We start from the raw sequence: 10554 nt of genomic DNA on the forward strand, positions 1-10554 counted from the left end.
ACAAGTGTCTTGTAAAGTATCAGTGATTTCACCATTCTTGCAGGCAAACATCAGCATAAATTTGATGTTTGTTCTTCATTTTTCTTTCCTTCTTGCTTTCAAGTCATGTTGCTCTGACAGGGACTCTGTTCAATTTGATGTCTTATCCTTAATGCCTCAAACTTGAACCCGTTCAGACATGTTATAAAAAGTTAGTATAGGTTTATTTTGGTGCAAAAACGTTTAAAATTCATGCATAGTTTTTTCATAATACATATTTCCCATAAACTTTTTGAAGATCTCTCATAAACATATATATTACGCATTATTTATTGCAATATTGTTTCTTATTGAAAAATATTAGAAACAATCTAATAGTCATTGAGAAAACTACAGAACAACGCAGTATTATGCTGCTGTGCCATAAAAGGGGCAAAATCTCTGAAAACTGATATGAACTGATTTCCAGGGTACACTGTTAAATGAAAAAAGCAAAATGAAAAGAATATACTATACTATCCTTCACGTAAGAAAGAAGGGAGATGTAGGAAAGTATGCATGTATCAGCTCTCTTGTGCAAAAGAAACAAAGGAAGTAGAAACCAGAAATTAATGAGATTATTTACCTACAGGGGATGGGTGGGAATGGGGTGGAAATAATGAGAGGAGAGAATGAGAAGAGACAAGGGGAAACTGGTATCTCTGGGTGTAGCTTTTGATATAGTTAGGCTGTTAGAACAATGCTTTTCCATACTCCCCCAACAAATTAATATTTAAAATAAACTGGGATGGGGGAGCCCAAAATAGAATTGTCATTCTGTGTTAATCACTCACTGTAGACACTTAGGAGGGAGGCTGTTGGCCTTCAACCAGAGATGACCTTCAGTGTTTATGCCAGTCCTGTGGGATGGGCTTCTCCCCATAGGATCAGCTCCTTCAGTTCAGGCACCACTTCTTTTCCATTCTCTCTCTCTCTCTCTCTCTCACACACACACACACACACACACACTCTTTGCATGAACCAATGGGCAAAGTGTTGTAATTTCAGAAGTTCACTAGAGATTATCTCATCTTTCCGTCTTCTTCTTTTTTAAAAATAAGGAACCAAAGATCCAAGGACTTTCTTGCAAGTGACTTTCTTGCCGTTTTATAGCTGTTTAGGAGCTGAGCAAATGGCAACAAATTAACAAACCCTTTATGACCAGAACCCTCCTCTTCTCCATGGACATGGAAGGGAGAGAGTTGAGGACATTCCCAAGCACCCTTTTGTGACATCAAGAGTCCCCTCTCACTACCCACATTTCCCATCTAGGCCTGTTCACGGAGGCAGAAGGTGGTTAAGGGGTAGATGTTCTTTCTTTGCATCGAGGCCATTTGTTAATCACTTGCAGAAGGATTGTTACAAACAAAAAATGGAAGCTTTATACTTTTTCCAGTCTATGCCCCTGCCTTACCTAGCCCAGACACTACATCTGAGGAGTTGAGATTTACAAACATTGGGGAAGTTTTTGTCCTAGAGTTTTCTGTACATTTTAGTAGATAAAGGGATGTTCCAATAAGGAGAAGGTATGTGTTTCGGAAAGTACTTTTCTATTCCTAACAACAAACGCCTCAGAATTTGAATTTTGTGATGTCACAAGGTGGCAAAATTTTGCCACAGATAGTCTCAGACCTCAGGCAAAAACACATGACGTTGACATCATAAATATATTGAGTCCAGCGGAGGCTGGGAGGAAGAGCAGAAGTTCGGAGTTCCCAGGCTCTCGCTGCAGTGTTCCCTGCTCCTGGGCGTCCGTAGGAGTCTTTTCTACCACAGCCCAATTACCATGTCCCTAAGTCACCTCAACCCACAGATGGGAAGAGCAGTCAGCCCTGCAGATATTTCAATGACATACGAGATTTGATTAAGTTTATTTTATTGCACAAAGTATTTAACCAGTTGCTAAAGCTGACAGATACAAGCCAACACATTTCTTCTCTCTTTTTTTTTTAAACGTCTATCCAGGAGCCTCCATCTGCATTGCTGCTTTTGTCCTTGGCCTTGCAGTGCTGTCTACAGCCCAATGCACAGATGCAGACGTCAAAAGGAGAAAGCACACAGCCTCTGGGGGACCACGCCCAGGGAGCGACTTTGTGCCGCAGGCTTTCTGGAAGGACATGTTCTCACTCAGGTTTCATCTGAGATGTGGTTAGGAAAACTCCAAGGAATGAGCTGAAACTCAGGTAAATCAAGACAAACATTTTACCTAGAATGGCGATTTGTAATAAAAATGTCGTAACTTGCTGTCTCAGAGGAAGATTCAACTGCTGAAATTCAACAAAATGATCACTGGAAGCTGTAATTTACGGCATTGCTTAGTGGTTAGGTGAGTGAATTCTGGTCTTGAAGAGCTGGGTTCAAATTTTGAACTTACCTTACTGTGTGATCAACCTCAGACAAGTTATTTAACCTCTTTGTAGTCGATCTGTAAAAGGCAAATGTGGTGGTGTGCGAAGTGCCTAGAATATCTTATGTGTATAATACACACTAGTTATTATAAAGTCATCATTTTTATAGTACTCATCTTTGTCTCTGTGATGTCTCCTTGCCAAATCATTGTATTTATTTATTTATTTATTTTTATTTTTGAGACGAAGTGTTGCTGTTGCCCAGGCTGGACTGCAGTGGCACAATCTCAACTCACTGCAATCTCCATCTCCCAGATTCTCGCGATTCTCCTGCCTCAGCCTCCCAAGTCGTTGGGATTACAGGCTCGGGCAGGCCTCTGCCTCCCTGACCAGGGCTCTCATCTCTGAATGTCTCCTTGCCTCCCACGTGTATGCTTCTCTGCAGGTCAGGTAAAGAGAAGGAGCTTGGAGGGTTGACGTCAGATGTGGAGACCATGGTCCGTTCCTGTCCTCCCCTTGGCAGGCCTGGAGGAAGGCAGAAGGGGAGAGATGCTCGGCACAGTGCATGGGAGAAACAGGCTTTGTCTCTCTCCACTTGGAGCCTCCTTTTATTCTGTGTTGGGAAAAAGCTGAGTGTTCGGAGGGAAACTGAGGCAGGACTTGCATAATGCCCTCTGGAATGTGTCTAGACTTGCTGGCTCCTTGCTTCTAGCCTTCCTGGGCTCCTATTCCCATTATCTCCAGTAGCAGAACATGTTCCATATAAATGCTAAACTGTCACAGCTGTAGATCATGAGATTAATACAGCGTGTCCTTCTGACCTCCACATTCTCACCACCAGTTTCTTAGTTGGATTACCAATAAATACCGTGGGCTCCTAGAGCTCGGGGTCTTTGCAACCTCCGCGATGGCGATGACCCTCTGGTGTCTCACCTTTCTCTCTCAAACTGTCTTTTTCTCAACCCTTTGACTCCGCTGGACTTTGTCACCCCCACGACCCGGTGTTGGATCTGATCACCCCAACATTCCTGGCCGCCCAATGTGGGGCGACAAAGACCCTGGTGAAGGTAACGCTAGAGGACGTGAAAGCGGAGGATACATCGTCAAAGGACACCCAAGGACATCTAAAAGAAGCTTGGCGGGAAAGCTGAGCACTCAGAAGAACCAGAGTAACATGGGACAAGGTGAAAGCAGACATTCTGCTTATACTAAATTTCTTAAAGCATTTATTTTGAAGACGGGGAGTGAAATTAGTACTCAAAATTTGTTATCACTCATCCTAGCCCATGGTTCCTGGACGAAAGGTCTATAGAGTTGGATGAATGGGAGAGAACTGGCAGATTTTTTAAAAAGCATATAAAGATAGAGCAAAAATTCCAGTTTGGTTTAGTCTATGTGGGTGCTAATAAAAGCCCTTGAGTAGTTTCAAACAGATGAAGATTCAGATGAAGAGGAGGACGAGTGTAAGAAACTTCAGATTCTGAATGTGAGGAACAGGAAACATAGGAAATTAAAGGGAAACTGAAGAAAGTATATTTTACCAGCCCATCGGCTCCACCTGCTGAACTAAGTGAAAGGTCACCTCCTCTTTCGCCTCTTAATAGGCAAGAAGATTAGCTACAAAACTTCTCCTGTAGTTGCAACATTAAAACCTGGAGCAATTGGTGGTGCAGTACAAAATTCTATTCAAAAGGCTAGAGCTGAGGGAGACCTTGAAGCAGGGCAACTTCCCCTAACTATAATCCAGCAGGGAGGACAGCAAACGCCCCTCTGCTGTTTCCAAAATCCATCTACAAAGGATAAAGATATACAAGTAGTTAAAAAGTGTACCCTATTCCTTTAAAAGCCAGGGTAAATTTAAAAACCTATAATTGATAATTGAAGGTCTTCTGACCCTATATTACTCCAATGCTACCTTTTTGTCAGTGTAAACAAGGGCGTAGCCCGAAAGCACAGAGACCAGTGACAACCACTAGCCTTCCTATCAAAAATCCTTAACCCAGTAACCCGCGGATGGCCCACATACATTCAATTAGCGGCAACTGCTTTGCTAGCAGAAGAAAGTAGAAAAATAACTTTTAGAGGAAACCTCATTGTAAGCACACCTCACCAGTTCAGCACTATACTAAGTAAAACAAAAAGCAAAAAGGTAGCTTACTAACTCAAAAATCTAAAAGTATAGGGCTATTCTGTAAGAAAAAGGTGATTTAACATTAACCACTAAAAATTCCCTTAACCAAGCAGGTTTCCTAACAAGGAATTTAAATCTTAATTACCATACAAAAGTCTGACCAGACGTAGGAGGAACTCCCTTCAGGACAGGACCACAGATGGTTCCTCCCGGGTGATTGAGGGAAAGGAAAAAAAAAAAAAAAAAGCCCATGAGGGGTATTCAGTAATTTATAGGGAAACTCTTGCAGAAGCAGAGTTAGGAAAACTGCCTAATAATTGGTCTGCTCAAACGTGGGAGCTCTTTGAACTCAGCCAAGCCTTAAAGTACTCACAGAATCAAAAAACTCTATTTCAATCCTGACTCAAAAGGTTACCTACACCCTCTCTGAAATGAATTTGCATAAGAACTTTTGTTTTTGGGAGTGCATCTTGATGGGGAGGGGCGGGGCGGGGTTGTTATGAAATACTCAGGAACCCAGCCCAGCTCTAGAACTCACCCCTGAGCGCAAAGGCAATGGTGGTCACGCTGGTAAAGAACCACTAGAATCCAGCTGCCCGGACCCCTTTCTTTGTGGTCAAGAAAGGTGGAAAAGGTGCAGGACTGCGACATTGGTAAGTGTAACGAATCCGATAGGCAGAGGTCCATGGGCGGTTACTCACCCTGAAAAGGAATAAGCATTAGGACCATAGAGGATGCTCCAGGACTAACGCTCATTGGAAAATTACTAGAGGTGCTGGCATCCCTTTTTTTTTTTTTTTTTTTTTTTTTTTTTGAGATGGGAAATGTTCCCCTCAAGGCAAAAACGCCCCTAAGATGTATTCTGGAGAATTCGGCCCAGAGTATATGTACCTTTTTCCTTCTCAGACTTGAAACAAATTAAAATAGACCTAGGTAAATCCTCAGATAACCATGATGGCTATATTGATGTTTCACGAGGGTTAGGGCAATCCTTTGATCTGACATGGAGAGATAAAACGTTACCGCTAGATCAGACACTAACCCCAAATGAGAGAAGTGCCGCCATAACTGCAGCCTGAGAGTTTGGCGATTTCTGGTATCTCAGGTCAATGACAGGATGACAACAGAGGAAAGAGAATGATTCCCCGTAGGCCAGCAGGGAGTTCCCAGTGTAGACCCTCACTGGGACACAGAATCAGAACATGGAGATTGGTGCCACAGACATTTGCTAACTTGTGTGCTAGAAGGACTAAAGAAAACCAGGAAGAAGCCTACGAATTATTCAGTGATGTCCACTGTAACACAGGGAAAGGAAGAAAATCCTACTGCCTTTCTGGAGAGACAAAGGGAGGCATTGAGGAAACATACCTCTCTGTCAGCTGACTCTACTGAAGGTCAACTAACCTTAAAGGATAGGTTTATCACTCAGTCAGCTGCAGACATTAGAAAAAACTTCCAAAGTCTGCCTTAGGCCTGGAGCAAAACTTAAAAACCCTATTGAACTTGGCAATCTTGGTATTTTTATACTAGAGATCAGGAGGAGCCGGTGGAACGGGACAAACAGGATTAAAAAAAAAAAGGGCCACCCCTTTAGTCATGGCCCTCAGGCAAGCGGACTTTGGATGCTCTGGAAAAGGGAAAGGCTGGGAAAATCAAATGCCTGATAGGGCTTGCTTCCAGTGCGGTCTACAAGGACACTGAAAAGACTGTCCGAATAGAAATTAGCTGCCCCCTCGTCCATGCCCCTATGTCAAGGGAATCACTGGAAGGCCCACTGCCCTGGGGGACAAAGGTCCTCTGAGTCAGAAGCCACTAACCAGATGACCCAGCAGCAGGACTGAGGGTGCCTAGGGCAAGCGCCAGCCCATGCCATCACCCTCACAGAGCCCCGGGTATGCTTGATCATTGAGGGCCAGGAGGTTAACTGTCTCCTGGACACTGGCACAGCCTTCTCAGTCTTACTCTCCTGTCCCGGACAACTGTCCTCCAGATCTGTCACTCTCCGAGGGGTCCTGGGACAGGCGTTCACTAGATACTTCTCCCAGCCACTGAGTTGTGACTGGGGAACTTGACTCTTCTCACATGCCTTTCTAATTATGCCTGAAAGCCCCACTCCTTTGTTAGGGAGAGACATCCTAGCAAAAGCAGGGGCCATTGCACACTAGAATTACAAGGAAAAGAGGTGAATACATATACAGCCACTAAGTATGCTTACCTAGTCCTCCATGCCCACGCAGCAATACGGAGAGAAAGAGAATTCCTAACTTCTGAGGGAACATGTATCAAACATCAGGAAGTCATTAGGCCCCCAAATTCTCCTTACCTCTGAATCTACTTCCTCCCATGCCTAAAATCCCTGCCTAAAGATAATTTTATGGGGAAGACGATTTGCTTGTGTCTCTCCAGCTGACAATCAGGTGCCTATGTGGGTGCCCACCAAACATCTGAAGATGTATCAGCCATAGCATCTAGTGGACCCCCCTCCCCTGTACAGCGCGAATTGAAGGTTTGAAAAGCCTCGATTTGCTTTCTCTATGCCTTCTGTTAATCAGAAAAGGCCTGTTTCTCATTATTGATGGCCTCCCAGCTACAGCCACAAAAGTTTTTGCTTCTGTTTCAGTAGATTTACTAACGTGGGGGTGGGGGGTGAGGTATGCTTGTGATTTTGCAGATGAACGAACCGTGTGGATGCCCTCAAGATGTGTACGGCCATGGAACGGGAGACTGGAGGGACTCATGGATCCCAACCATGGACCAGGTTTCCCCAGTACAAGCCATGAGCCAGTTGAATTTGAATGCGAAGATGGAACGAGGACCGACGGGAGTCACGATGCTTAACGGACCAATGCTTTCTGACTCAACTACTCTCTACCCTGAATACGAGAGACCCTAATAGTTAAGGCAGGAGTATCATCGCCCTTATTCAGCATGAAGAAGTTACGGAAGATGGACCTTCATCCTTCTGCTACCCCTAGGATTAAGGGTCCTCTTGTAAAAGGGAAAGGGGAGATATGTTGGAAGCGTTCAAACCAGAGTGACTCTAGTAATAATGACAGCTAGCAATAATGATACCTTCTCTTTTACAATAAAGAGAAGGGGGGGCATGTTGGGAAAAAGCAGAGTTTTGGGAGGGAAACCGAGGCAGAACTTGCATAAGGTCCTCTAGAATGTGTCTAGCCTTCCTAGGCTCCTAGGCCGCTATTCCCATTATCTCAAGTAGCAGAACATGTTCCATAAAAAGGTAACCCATCACAGCTCTAAATCAGGTGCTTAATGCAACATGTCCTTTTGCCCGCCACATTCTCACCACCTGTTTCTTTATTGGATTACCAATAAATACTGTGGGTCCTAGAGCTCGGCGTCTTCGCAGCCTCCACGGTAGTGATGGTCCTCATCGTCCCACATTTCTCTCTCAAACTTTTTCTCAGTCCTTTGAGTCCACCGGACTTTGTCACCCCCATGACCTAGTGTTGGGTCTGATCACCCCAACAATTGTGTGCCTGGGCTGCCTTGTGTTCAGGAGCGTCATTGGCTCTTGAAAAAACTGTGGCCAGGAAGCAGGAAAAGCTAGCAAGTAAGGTTTTTTGTTTGTTTTTTGAGACGGAGTCTCACTCTGTCGCCCAGGATGGAGTGCAATGGAGCAATCTCGGCTCACTGCAACCTCCACCTCCCGGGTTCTAAGCGATTCTGTCTCAGCTTCCCGCGTAGCTGGGACTACAGGCACCCACCACCACAACCATCTAATTTTTGTATTTTTGGTAGAGGTGGGATTTCACCATATTGGCCAGGCTGGTCTCAAACTCCTGACCTTGTGATCCACCCATCTTTGCCTCCCAAAGTGCTGGGATTACAGGAGTGAGCCACTGTGCCTGGCCTATACTTGAAAATCTTGAAAGCAGTTATGTCAGACGTGCTAACCAGAGCACCCCATCCTGAATAGCGGCTGGGTAAAATGAGGTTGAGACCTACTGAGCTGCATTCCCAGACAGTTAAGGCATTCTCAGACACAGGATAAGATAGGAGGTCAGCACAAGCTACAGCTCATCAAGACCTTGCTGATGGAACAGGTTGCAGTAAAGAAACCGGCCAAATTCCACCAAAACCAAGATAACAAGAGAGACCTCTGGTCGTTCTCACTGCTACACGCCCACTAGCGCCATGGCAGTTTACAAATGCCATGGCAACATCAAAAAGTTACCCTATAGGGTCTAAAAAGGGGAGGTATGAATAATCCGCCCCTTGTTTAGCATATCATCAAGAAATAACCATAAAAATAGGCAACCAGCAGCCCTGGTAATAGACAGCCCTGCTCTGCCTGTGGAGTAGCTATTTTGTTCCTCTTTTTTTTTTTTGAGACGGAGTCTCGCTCTGTCTCCCAGGTTGGAGTGCAGTGGCGTGATCTCGGCTCAATGCAAGCTCTGCCTCAGCCTCCCGATGTTCCTCTACTTTCTTAATAAACTTGCTTTCACTTGCCCTGAATATTTTCTTGTTTAAGATCCAAGAACCCTCTTTTGGGGTATGGATCCGGACCCCTTTCCTGTAACACAGATATACTCTATGACTTATTCAATAGAAACAGAGTTTTCTATAGATTTTACAATCTACTTTGACCTTTTAAAGTTAAGGACATAAGGATAAGACTTGACATTTTAGTATGAATACGCCACATAGAAATATCTTATGCCTAAAGGACAAGGATGCTGAGCATTAGACTGTTTTATCACAAGGTGCGACTTGCTTTCCTAAGGTTCCTGTGGTATTTGTTTTCATCTAATTGAGTTTAGATAAAATCTCTACTGAGGCAGTAGGATGGACAATAAACCTTTTTGAGGATCCACCTTTTAACTGAAAGATTTTAGGGAGGAAATAGAGTGGGCAAAGTAGTTAAACAAAATAATAGACATTCTCATTACCATCTTACCAAGCCCAGAAGCAAACAGAGCAAAACCTATCACTTAATGACTTCTAGAGCCCATATTAGGCAGCCCTGATTTTTAATCTCCTTTTTTTTTTTTTTTTTTTTTTTGAGACGGAGTCTCGCTCTGTCGCCCAGGCTGGAGTGCAGTGGCCGGATCTCAGCTCACTGCAAGCTCTGCCTCCCGGGTTTATGCCATTCTCCTGCCTCAGCCTCCCGAGTAGCTGGGACTACAGGCGCCCGCCACCTCGCCCGGCTTGTTTTTTGTATTTTTTAGTAGAGACGGGGTTTCACCATGTTAGCCAGGATGGTCTCGATCTCCTGACCTCGTGATCCGCCCGTCTCGGCCTCCCAAAGTGCTGGGATTACAGGCTTGAGCCACCGCACCCAGCCTAATCTCCTTTCTTAGCATGGTGGAAAATGAGAGAAAAAATGCCACTTCCCCCTCTGTTAGTGTTTGTTCATCCAGCACGAGCCGGAGAACAGTGAACGCTTGTTCAATGGTCTGTTTACGCAGAACTAGAAAAATGGGTTGCATTAGCTATTCCTTTAATAAGATTTCACTCTTTCAAACTCCTAGCTGACCAAGGAACTGAGTAAAGAAATAGCTCTCACAAGGCAAAGGAGCGAGGCAGCCTCCTGCTACTTCTCCTGAGACGGTCTGAAATACAGTTCCTCGCTTTAATCCTGAGGCAGGTGTTTGTGTCTCCGAATGAGGAGACCCAGCTGTGAGGGCTGGCGCCGCCCCCAGGGCTCCCTCGTGGGTGGCAGGGCGCTCATCGGAGCACTGCCACCTGCCCCCAGAAGCCCTCCGCTCCCGGATTCCAGGCGAGGGAAGGGGCATTCCGGGCCGCGGACCCGCCCAGCAGGGCCCCTCGCGGGGTCCGCAGGACGCCGGGTCTGCAGGGTTCAGTGGTCGTGCCCCGGTCAGGTCTACCTTCATGGCTGTGCGCCAGCTGTGGGCGGGAGGCCCATACCCACGCTGTGTCCCCGCGCGTTGCCACTCTGCACCTCGAGGACAGTGGGAAGCGACAGCCCCACCATCAGCGGCCACTACGCAGACTTCACGGACCACGTCCAGGCCAGAGAGAAACGCTGGTGAGCATGCACCCATTGCTACGGCGGCCGCCCTGGCAGCGCTG

The 10554-nt window shown here is 45.6% G+C and overlaps 1 protein-coding gene across 1 annotated transcript; it reads right to left on the reverse strand.

Annotated features, from left to right (window-relative positions):
- Positions 1–1833: 1833 nt before the first annotated feature.
- Positions 1834–10548, reverse strand: LOC115896923. The gene is made up of 2 exons (XM_030928916.1): positions 10028–10548; positions 1834–2891 (listed from the first exon to the last, which is right to left on the reverse strand). Exons 1-2 carry the CDS (start codon positions 10524–10526, stop codon positions 2659–2661), a joined length of 732 nt encoding a protein of 243 aa, XP_030784776.1. The 5' UTR covers positions 10527–10548; the 3' UTR covers positions 1834–2658.
- Between the last annotated feature and the right edge of the window lie 6 nt (positions 10549–10554).

This window comes from Rhinopithecus roxellana, chromosome 4, assembly GCF_007565055.1.
Source record: "Rhinopithecus roxellana isolate Shanxi Qingling chromosome 4, ASM756505v1, whole genome shotgun sequence".
Taxonomy (NCBI): domain Eukaryota; kingdom Metazoa; phylum Chordata; class Mammalia; order Primates; family Cercopithecidae; genus Rhinopithecus; species Rhinopithecus roxellana.

What these genes read in the sequence shown, in the direction of transcription:
- LOC115896923 (XM_030928916.1), bottom strand. Translation starts at nt 10,526, where the DNA reads ATGGGTGCATGCTCACCAGCGTTTCTCTCTGGCCTGGACGTGGTCCGT. An exon ending in CTGCCTCGCTCCTTTGCCTT is followed by an intron (nt 2,892 to 10,027) that starts GTGAGAGCTATT and finishes GCCTTCCTCCAG; the next exon opens with GCCTGCCAAGGGGAGGACAG.